The 11,792-nt window shown below is 51.0% G+C and overlaps 1 protein-coding gene across 2 annotated transcripts in view; it reads right to left on the reverse strand.

Annotated features, from left to right (window-relative positions):
- Window positions 1-3,696: 3,696 nt before the first annotated feature.
- Window positions 3,697-11,792, reverse strand: part of shmt2 (serine hydroxymethyltransferase 2 (mitochondrial)) — a 41,266-nt gene continuing 33,170 nt past the window's right edge. For both annotated transcript variants that reach the window (XM_035388539.1, XM_035388540.1), the window contains 6 exons: window positions 10,927-11,066; window positions 9,640-9,802; window positions 7,907-8,006; window positions 6,751-6,906; window positions 4,778-4,885; window positions 3,697-3,871 (listed from right to left, as the gene is read on the reverse strand). In XM_035388539.1, the coding sequence (XP_035244430.1) occupies window positions 3,744-3,871; window positions 4,778-4,885; window positions 6,751-6,906; window positions 7,907-8,006; window positions 9,640-9,802; window positions 10,927-11,066 (795 nt within the window). In that variant the 3' untranslated portion in view covers window positions 3,697-3,743. The remainder of the gene's footprint in view (window positions 3,872-4,777; window positions 4,886-6,750; window positions 6,907-7,906; window positions 8,007-9,639; window positions 9,803-10,926; window positions 11,067-11,792) is intronic.

Genomic DNA, 11,792 nt, shown 5'->3' on the forward strand with positions numbered 1-11,792 from the left:
CTGCGGTTATGAGTGCGACAGCTGCACTACCGGCGGTGTGGCCGTCACCGATTCCTCTTCTCCTTAAACACTGGCCATCGCGCCGGCCAATTAGAGCCTGTTCACGCAGGGGGTGGGGGAGGGGCTGGGACAAGGCCGTCAGGCGGGGCTGAGGAGATCACAGGTGGGGCTTCTCCGCTCGGCCGGGGGGTCAGACGTTCTGGTGGAGGCATTAGGATGGTGCTGCGCTTTCGGTGAAACATGACTGCTGAACGTGTGTGTGTGTGTGTGTGCGGTATGTGTGTGTGGTGTGTGTATTTTTGTGTTGAGTGTGTGCGCGCGAGTGTTTTTGTGTGTGTGTGTGCGAGTGTTTTTATCTGTTTGTGTGTGCGTGCATTTTTGTGTGTGTGTTAGTGTGTGCGTGTATTTTTGTGTGTGTGTTAGTGTGTGCGTGTATTTTTGTGTTTGAGTGTGTATTAAACTGATGGTCAGGTATGCCACACAACTATGACAAAACCAAGCCAACAAAGTATACGGCACGTTACTATGGAGAGCAGAAATGACACTTCATTGGTCAGAAGCGGAGGCGGAGCCTGTCGCCCCTGGTGACGGCTGGGCGGGGCCCGTGCAGGGGCTGCTCGCTGCAGGATGCTTTCTGCTTATTTGACATTAATATTCTGCACTGAGCTCCTGCGCAGCTATGCGGTCCCATGGACAGGGAAGCAGTAATAGCTTATAAAGTGCAGCACAACTTCCTGCAGAGCTGCCCGGCTCCTGCGCAGCCATAGGAGCTGAACAGAGAGCAGGGGGAGGGGCTCTCCTGAGATCTCCACACAATCCTGCCCTTGATTTCCCATTGGCTCAAGCCCCGGCCAACCGTCGGCTCCTCAGGGAAGCTCGTTTACCACAGCGAACCCGCACTTCTGGTGAGCGACCCCCCCCACATATTTTTAAATTCGCGCGGGACCGCCGGTCGGATCTTCAGAGCTATGAAGACCCGCCGGCCGTGCCGTTTGAGAAAAGCACTTACTGAAGCGGCGATACGCCACCCCAGGGATGTGCCAGCTCAGACGCGGGTCAGATTCTCAAAGCGTGCCTGGCCCCCTAACCCTCTCCTCCCCAACCCCTGCACGCCTCATTCACTGAGTTGATGTGATTGGTTAGAAAATATGAGTTCTGCCAGGAAAAGTGGGTGGAGTTTATAATTCTGAACTTCACTGCTAATCTTATAGGCTTAATGCAGAGATATGAGCATGAACCACAAGGCTATATGTTAAACCCTGCCCCCAACCTTTGCCCCCACCCCCACCCACCCGCCCCACAAAAAAAAAAACACACACACACAAAAAAATACATCAATGACCACAAACACTGAACTCAAATTACTGCACGTATTTATTAAGATTAGACTTTTGTTAAATTACATCTGGTTTTAATAACAGGACCATAAAAAAGAACACATGTCGGATATGAACTGAGCGCAGCGCGAGATTGGTTCCTCACCATTTGAAAGGAAATTTTTAAGCAGGAATATTTCTCTATTTAACTCTGCAACATGCAGCCAGCAGCATCATGGCCAGGCAAAGCTGCACAGCCCCACTCCCAGGACTCCGGTCCGTGTGTCCGGGTTTTCCTTCCGACCGACCGCTTCGGCTCAATATCTTCTAAAGCGCGGTGTGTGCACTGATGGCGGCTCTCCCCGGCGCCGGACCGCGGGAAACCGTCTTCAGAGACGCACGCGAAGCCTGGGGGTAACTGCTGCGTCGGAATTATCAGATCAAACAAACGACGGGTCCGATTAAAGCAGCCGGGAGCGGAATCGGAAAACCCGAAACGGACCGCGCGTGGCAGCGCACCCCTGCGTTCTGGTTAAGTGTGCGAGAGGCCGCGTGGACTCCGGTCCGTTTGCACTCCGGCGGTGACCTCCCTGAAAGACGTGCTGGATGAGAGGGTGATGATGTAATCTATGGGTAACGCTACTGTACATTGAGCGGGTACGTAACCTGACACCAAACCACCATAGCGCTTCTCATACGGCCCCTATCCGGGTGCTGATTGGATGGCCAGTCAGACCCCGCCCCAACAAAGCTCACCGATGCAGCGGCTACGAGTAGCTCCGCCCACGAGTAGCCCCACCCACTTCCTCCTTTCCCCACCCAATTACAATAAAATGTGCCTTCAAAAATATACTCAAAACGGAAATGAAGCAGAAAAGATCGATGAACCATGATGAACCATGCTTAATTTCCATTTCTCCATCATGTATTCGGACATCTTTACAGGAAAGTGCAATTCATCATCAAATATGGTCAATGCTAATTAAACAGTCAAAAAAACAAACAAAAAAAAATCATCCGTAAAGAAAAGAAAAAAAAAAACAGAAACCCAAAACAAAACAAACAAAAAGCATAATTACAAAACACTTTCGAGTTAGACGTGAGAAAACACATTCCCCGCACTAAAGAGGAACTAAATTAAATTCGACTGATGTTTTGTAAACAGAAGCTGAATGTCAGAGTTGTGAGAGGGTGTTGCTAGCGCGTTAGCGATTTAGCGACTGCTCTGTCTCGTAGACGAGCGCTCATTCGTTGATGTTTTTTCTCATTTTGGAGCCCCAGACTAATGGGGCCTGCGGTGAAGACGGGCGGGCCGGGTCGACTCATTACGCCACGCGCGCGGAACCTTCAAACGCTGCCGAAATCACCCCGGACGCACGGCCGCTTCCAAAGAGACGCACACTTTCGCCCGTTTTCAAAAACTATTATTTTCACTGACTAGACGTTTTGCTGAAAAGCCCCAGAGGTTTTCCAACTTCACTGGCATCTAAAGAGTTAAAGGGATAGTCCACTTTCTCCAGCACTTTTTCGCATACAAAAATAGTAATATGGCTGTTCTATTTATCACACTCTTCGTTGTGCAGTATCAACATTGATCAATATCTGATCAGTCACTCTGAACTGAGTCCGTGGCGTAAACACGAACAGAATCTCTTAACTTCTTAGATCTCTCAAGAAAAAGATTTTTAAAGCAGCTTAAAATGTACTGCATGTGACAAGATTCACAAGATTCATGATTCATGATTCAGATTCAGCCTCACATGATTGAAGACCAAGAACAATTAAGATTCTCATTGTCAAAGCTTTAAAGAAACTGTCCAATTTTCTTTCGGGCTTCATTGATATGTTACAAACCGATGTTTGTAAAGTGTCTGAAAAAGGCGAGGAATAAGGCTGTAAACAGATGGCCAAAGGGCTGGTACTGTGAAAATGAGAAATGACCTTTAAATCAGACAAGCAGATCGGATCGCTTGCTCTGTGTTCTGCTGAAAGACGGTGTGATTCATGATGTTTCCTCGCTGGTACGGGAAAGACAGGAATGAAGTCTGTGCATGTTCACTGCGGCGAACCCCCATACCCACCCTCACCACCTCCCCGCCCCCACCCCCTGGTGACACCCCGCCCCCTCCCACCGATGACACCCCGGCCCCTCCCACCGATGACACCCCGCCCCCTCCCACCGATGACACCCCGCCCCCTCCCACCGATGACACCCCGCCCCCTCCCACCGGTGACACCCCGCCCCCTCCCACCGGTGACACCCCGCCCCCTCCCCCCGGCGACGCCCCGTCCCCTCCTCCTGGCAATGCCCCGCCCCCTCCCCCCCAGCGACACCCCACCCCCTCCCTTTCGCGATGCCCCGCCCCCTCCCCCCGGCGACGCCCCGCCCCCTCCCCCCGGCGACGCCCCGCCCTGTTCTCCGCGGGGTCAGTGGTCGTGGAAGCCGGGCATGGGGAAAGGCCGGGCAAACGCCTCCACCCGCTGCCTCAGGTCCGCCAGCCGGCCCACCGTCTCCGGGTCCTGCAGCAGGAAGTTCTTAAAGTCCTGAAGCTTGCCTGGGGGAGACGGAAGAAGAGAAACGTCACTCCTCTCCCCAACCCTGGTGCCAGCAGCCAATGCAGAACCTGCAGACCCAGCAGCCAATGCAGAACCTGCAGACCCAGCAGACCATGCTGAACCTGCAGAACCAGCAGGCCATGCAGAACCTGCAGAACCAGCAGGCCATGCAGAACCTGCAGAACCAGCAGGCCATGCAGAACCTGCAGAAGCAGTTGTTCGCTAACACTTCCTTTCACAGTCCCCTGGGTACTGGGTATTTTCCAGGTGAATAGATGGAAAAAATATAAAATATTTGGTAATTAATCACTGTAAAAAAAAGATAAATACAAAGAAACTTAATCTGAAATTCTCCTCCATTACCCATCAATATAAATCACTGCCTTGTGGTTATCAGAGGTTTCGGCTGGTTATAGCCCAAGTTTACATGTGTTCTCCCCAGGAATTTAGATAATGCCTTTCTGGAAACACCTCTATTAGAAAGTAAATATTGTCTAATTTCCTAGAAGTACACAATTACACTCAGGCTATAACTAAGCGAAACCTTTGATGACTACAAAACAGTCACTTGAATTGAGGAGGCGTTTCTGAATATTTCAGCTTAAGTTTCTCAGGATTTACCTTTTATTTTACCAGCGGTAATTACACAGTTATGTGCTAGTTGTACCACATATTCATCTGGTAAATGAACATCTAGTGCTGTGGAGACTGTGAAAGGAAGATTCACCAAAAACTCTCTTTCAAGAGACCTGGACCAACATTCATTGAAGAAACTGATCCAGAATCAGAATCACTGGGGTCCTCACTGGTGTCCCCTCCTTACCCAGGGGTCCTTACTAGGGTCCCCTCCCAAGCCAGGGGTCCTCACTGGGGTCCCCTCCCAACCCCACCCCCTCCCTTCTCACCAGTCTTCTTCTTCACATCCAGGGCGATCTTGATGCCTTCATCCATGAACTCCACCACCTTCTCAAAGTCGGCCTCCTTGAACTGCCTGGAGGTCAACGCTGGAGTTCCTACAGGAACGGGGAGGGGGTGGTGGGTGGGGGGGTGAGAATTAGCCACACTCTGAACCCACACGCTCTCACACGGCCTGTTTACAGACACTCCTACTTCACAAGTGCGCTCAGTGAGAACATGCATCCTGACTGCAGTGAAACAGCCCAGCAGGAGCAGTAAGCGCTTAGTGCAGGGATCTCACACTCCACACACTGAAGTTCCCCACCAGGGAAACACACAGATACCTTTAACTGAGCGACGAACGCCACTGCCCTACCCACTGCTCCACCACTGCTCTACAACACTGATATACCCACTGATCTACCCACTGCTGCACCCACTAATCTACCCACTGCTCCACCACTGCTCTACAACACTGATCTACCCACTGCTCTATCCACTGCTCTACCCTCTGCCCTACCCACTGCTCCACCACTGCCCTACCCACTGCTCCATCACTGCTCTACAACACTTATCTACCCACTGCTCCACCACTGCTCTACAACACTGCTCTACCCTCTGCCCTACCCACTGCTCTACAACACTGATCTACCCACTGCTCCATCACTGCTCTACAACACTTATCTACCCACTGCTCCATCACTGCTCTACCCTCTGCCCTACCCACTGCTCCACCCACTGCCCTACCCACTGCTCTACAACACTGATCTACCCACTGCTCCATCACTGCTCTACAACACTGATCTACCCACTGCTCCACCACTGCTCTACAACACTGATCTACCCACTGCTCCATCACTGCTCTACAACACTGATCTACCCACTGCTCCACCACTGCTCTACAACACTTATCTACCCACTGCTCCATCACTGCTCTACAACACTTATCTACCCACTGCTCTACCCTCTGCCCTACCCACTGCTCTACCCTCTGCCCTACCCACTGCTCCACCCACTAATCTACCCACTGCTGCACCCACTGCTCTACCCACTGCTCCACCACTGCTCTACAACACTGATATACCCACTGCTGCACCCACTGCCCTACCCACTGCTCCACCCACTGCTGCACCCACTGCTCTACCCACTGCCCTACCCACTGCTCCACCCCTGCCCTACCCACTGCTCTACCCACTGCTCTACAACACTGATATACCCACTGCTGCACCCACTGCCCTACCCACTGCTCCACCCACTGCTGCACCCACTGCTCTACCCACTGCCCTACCCACTGCTCCACCCCTGCCCTACCCACTGCTCTACCCACTGCTCCACCCACTAATCTACCTACTGCTGCACCCACTGCTCTACAACACTGATCTACCCACTGCTCTACCCACTGATCTACCCACTGCCCAACCCACTGCTCTACCCACTGCTCCACCACTGCTCTATCCACTGCCCTACCCACTGATCTACCCACTGCTGTACCCACTGGTCTACCCACTGCCCTATCCACAATTGCCAGTAGTGTAGGTGCGGGGAGTTAGCAAGAGGCTAAGGTAGTGGGGTGCAGGGAGTTAGCGAGAGGCTAAGGAAGCGGGGTGCAGGGAGTTAGCAAGAGGCTAAGGTAACGAGGTGCAGGGAGTTAGCAAGAGGCTATGGTAATGAGGTGCAGGGAGTTAGCAAGAGGCTAAGATAATGGGGTGCAGGGACTTAGCGAGAGGCTAAGGTAGCGGGGTGCAGGGAGTTAGCGAGAGGCTAAGGTAGCGAAGTGCAGGGACTTAGCGAGAGGCTAAGGTAGCAAAGTGCAGGGAGTTAGCGAGAGGCTAAGGTAATGGGGAGCAGGGACTTAGCGAGAGGCTAAGGGAACAGGGTGCAGGGACTTAGCAAGAGGCTAAGGTAATGGGGAGCAGGGAGTTAGCGAGAGGCTAAGGTAATGGGGAGCAGGACCTTAGCGAGAGGCTAAGCTAGCGCTTACCGAGCCTGAGGCCTCCAGGTGTGAGGGCACTCTTGTCCCCAGGGCAGGTGTTCTTGTTGGCCGTGACGGACACCAGCTCCAGAACCCGCTCGGCCCTCGCCCCGTCCATGCCCTGTGGCCGCAGGTCCACCAGAACCAGGTGGTTATCTGTCCCACCTGCGGACACGAAGCAGCCAATCAAAAGCCTGTCTCACTGAGAGGGGAGCTGGACGCCAAATATGCTCATCACCACATCCAGTCATATGCTGCTGACATATGACACCCAATAGCGAGTGAGGAGACAGGAGAACATAATCTTACAGCTAGATCTGGGGTAAATATATATTTCACACACAAACTCTTTAGACACCAACACAATTCAGACAAATTACTTTAGGATTTTAAAATAAACAATTTTCTGTAATATTGGTTCAGCATTCTCAGGGATCTTCAAACCTGAATCTAAAGGGTTAAAATATTTGACCCAGGTCCAGTAGCAGTCTGACTGGAAGCCCGCTGGTCACATTCCACTTAACAGAAGCGAGACGCTCCTGCAAGACCAGCATTGTGAGGACCAATCACAGAAACACCCCAACTGATCGAAACATATGAAAGGGGTCCTTCGAATCACACAACCGAATCACACTTCGAATCATGCTCCAAATCACATGCCAAAACACGCTACAAATCGCACTGCGAATCACACTGTGAATCACATAGCAAATCGCTTTCTGAATCACACTGCAAATCATGTTCCAAATCATGCTCAAAATCACGCCCCGACTCACACTCCGAATCACGCTGACCAGGGAACTTCCATTTTGACTCGGTCAATTCAACTGAGATCATTTGAAAAATGGGCAGTTGCTCCACAGGGATTTTTCAGGTAGTGAATGGATTTTCAGGCAGAGGTGGAACGGGGCCCGACCACACACACACACACACACACACACACACACACACACACACACACACACACACACACACACACACGCGCACACACACACACACACGCGCACACACAGACACACACACGCGCACACACACGCGCACACACACGCGCACACACACACACACACACACACACAGACACACACACACACACACACACACACAGACACACACACACACACACACACAGACACAGACACACACACAGAGGGAGCCTCGTCCTCACCTGACACCAGGGTGTACCCCCTCTTCAGCAGGGCGTCGGCCATGGCTTTGGCGTTCCGCAGCACTTGGGCGATGTACTCCCGGAACATCGGCGTTGAGGCCTGCAGCGAACGCCGTGGAAACGACAGCGTAAGAATTTACGATCGCGCGTCAGAGTCTGCGCACAGCCCTCTGTCTGAGGGCACAAACACGCCTCTCCTCAGCTGCGCACACAGTACCCTGTCCAGACCTCCTGAAACCACACAAACGCTCATTTAATGAGCCCTGGACCAGCAAGAGGCAGTCATGCTGAGATGTTTTTGAAGGGGGAAACGATCCCTGAACCGGGCTGGGCTGGTGGTCCAGCTGGTCAAACGGTTAACGTTTCAACCTTCATCAGAACACCGGTTACTTTTCGAAAGTTAACCGTGCTTATGGATAAATAAATACTACTATTTCTTCGGAGCATCAAGCTAGTGTGCAAGACTTTTCCTGATATATTTTATATGTTACTGTGACCCAGCGCCTTGCGGACGCTGTTTGGTGTGCGTTTGTTTTTTCCTATCCAGCTGGTAAGCCAGCAATAGCGCTACCTAGCCTACTGGGCTGCCTAGCTAGCTGGCTGCTCGGTCACAATAGCGTAACAGCAAGAATATGCACATTACCAACACTGTTGCTCTTCCAAACACACTTTCCAACACACAGGTTACTTTTCAGTGCCTCACTCTAAATATATCAAATGGAATAGCTGTAAGTGAAGAAGGCTGAACACCAGAGACACCGGAATAGAGAAAGCATGCATGCTAAAACGTGCTAAAATGTGCTAAATCGTGCTAAAACCAGCTAAAATGTGTTAAAACGAGCTAAAATGTGCTAAAACCAGCTAAAATGTGATAAAACAAGCTAAAACCAGCTAAAACGTGCTAAAACGTGCTAAAATGTGCTAAAACGTACAGACACATGACGGGATCCGGTCATCTGAAAGTGGTGCCTAGCGGAAGCACCTCTGGCAGCAGTTAGAGCCGCTGAGCCGTTTTGGACTGGCCTCAGTCTGCTCTGTGCTCAGGCGATGGAGTCACTTTGGCCTGCTCTTCCTGCCTAGATTGCTTCAATTCTGACAAGGCCCCAGAGGATAGCTGTGCGACTGAAATCTTCGAGTCCAACCCATAAATTTTCCACGGCAGAGCTAGACCGGGCCACTTACGGGCAATCACCTTCTTCTTCTTTAAGTCTACTCACTGCACTGCTGCCCGCTGCTCGTTCTCCTCAGGAAACACTATATATTCCCTTCTGTTCCAGACATTTTTAGCTCCATTTTGTCTTTATTTCCCCTAACTTGTTTTTTGCGGTTTTAGACAATTGAGGAGGGGGGGGGGGGTTGGGGCACTCTGGCCCCCAGGTTGTTCCAAACACAAATGCAGCAGGGATTCGCAATTTCAGGGACGTGATTTCCCCCGATTTATCTGGAACTACTGATTTTCAGAGCCTAAAATTCTCGGGCAGAGGCAGAGGTCTCTGGGACTGTCGCAAGTGCGAACATCGGGAGCTTTCACACTCTCGACTGCTCACATCAAATCCCGTTCATTTGTATGGTGCATTTTACGAACACTTGTCACAATATGTCAGCAAGAACTGATATGACGGATGACGGCTCCACAGACGTAAGGGTCTAATAGTCTGTCTTCACTGATGAATCGTAATGAAAACTCCCATCGTCCCTGACGCGTGCAGTGGGGAAGGGGCAAGATGGCCGACCTGTCGGAGAGCGACGGCCACCCCGGCGATGGCGTGGTTGTGGGGCCCGCCCTGCAGGGACGGGAACACGGAGAAGTTGACCTTGTCCTCCAGGTCGTACAGCACCTCGCGCCCCTTCTTGTCCACGGACCGCACCCCCTTACGGTAGAATATGAGTCCGGCCCTGCAACCAGAGTCATTACAGCCCCGTCAACTTCAGCACACAGCACTGCACGCACACACATACACACAGCACTGCACGCACGCACATACACACAGCACTGCACGCACGCACATACACCCAGCACTGCACGCACGCACATACACACAGCACTGCACGCACACACACACACACAGCACTGCACGCACGCACATACACACACACACATACACACACGCACATACACCCATACACACAGCACTGCACGCACGCACATACACACAGCACTGCACGCACGCACACACACACAGCACTGCACGCACGCACATACACACAGCACTGCACGCACGCACATACACTCATACACACACACACACACGCACATACACACAGCACTGCACGCACGCACACACACACAGCACTGCACGCACATACACACAGCACTGCACGCACGCACATACACCCATACACACACACATTTACACCCATACACACACACAGCACTGCACGCACGCACATACACACAGCACTGCACGCACGCACATACACACAGCACTGCACGCACGCACATACACACAGCACTGCACGCACGCACATACACACACACACACACACACACACACACACACGCGCACACACGCACATACACCCATACACACACGCACATACACCCATACACACACACGCACATACACCCATACACACACGCACATACACCCATACACACACATTTACACCCATACCCATACACACACATTTACACCCATACAAACACACACATACACCCATACACACACATTTACACCCATACAAACACGCACATTTACACCCATACACACACACACACATACACCCATACAAACACACACACAGGTACACACGTACACCCATACGCATACAAACACACACACATAAAAACACACGCACACACAAACACACACTCATATACACCCAAACAAACACACACGCACCCATGCAAACACACACACACACGCAGTCACACACACACATACCCATACAAACACACACACACAAGCACATACGCGCACACACACACGATTTGACCGCAGTCCGACACACACAAAACACACACGCAAACGTTGAACTTTTAAAAAGCAGGAGAAGAGCAGGTTGCGGTGCGCACACACCTGGAGCCCCGGAGAGACTTGTGGGTGGTGGAGGTGACCAGGTCCGAATGATCGAAGGGCGACGGGATCGCTTTGGCTGCCACCAGCCCACTGATGTGAGCCATGTCCGCTAACAGGTAGGCATTCAGGTCCGTACACAGCTACGAGGGGGGAGGGAGAGAGGGAGAGAGGGGGAGAAGGAGAGAGAGAGATCAGAGGAGGGCAGGGAGGAGGAGAAGACAGCCTTTTATGTCATATGAATACTTTGCTAACACGCCATCAGAACAGGAAGCCATTTTATAGGAAAACAACATGGCTGTCAGGGACAGAAAGCAGCGGAGCGCTTAGCCGCGCGATTGGTCGGGAGCCGGGGAGGGCCAGCCGCCGTGGCGGTAAATGTGAGGCTTCATTTCTGTGGCTAATAATCTCGTTTTGTGGTTAATACTGTTGTTTTGGTAATGAATAATCTTGTTTTTTTGGTGCTTAATCTCATTTTGGCTGTTAATAATGTCGTTTTGGTGGTTAATAATCTTGTTTTGTTGGCTAATAATCTTGTTTTGTTTGCTAATAATCTCGTTTTGGTGGTTAATAATCTTGTTTTGGTGGTTAATAATCTTGTTTTTGGCGGTTAATAATCTTATTTTGGTGGTTAATAATCTTGTTTTGGTGGTTAATAATCTTGTTTTGGTGGTTAATAATCTTGTTTTTGGCGGTTAATAATCTTATTTTGGTGGTTAATAATCTCATTTTGGTGGATAATAATCTCGTTTTGGCGGTTAGTAATATCGTTTTGATGGTTAATAATGTTTTGGTGGTTAATAATCTTGTTTTGGTGGTTAATAATCTCATTTTCGCGGTTAATAATCTCGTTTTGATGGTTAATAATG

The sequence above is a fragment of the Anguilla anguilla genome, chromosome 13, assembly GCF_013347855.1.
Source record: "Anguilla anguilla isolate fAngAng1 chromosome 13, fAngAng1.pri, whole genome shotgun sequence".
NCBI lineage: Eukaryota > Metazoa > Chordata > Actinopteri > Anguilliformes > Anguillidae > Anguilla > Anguilla anguilla.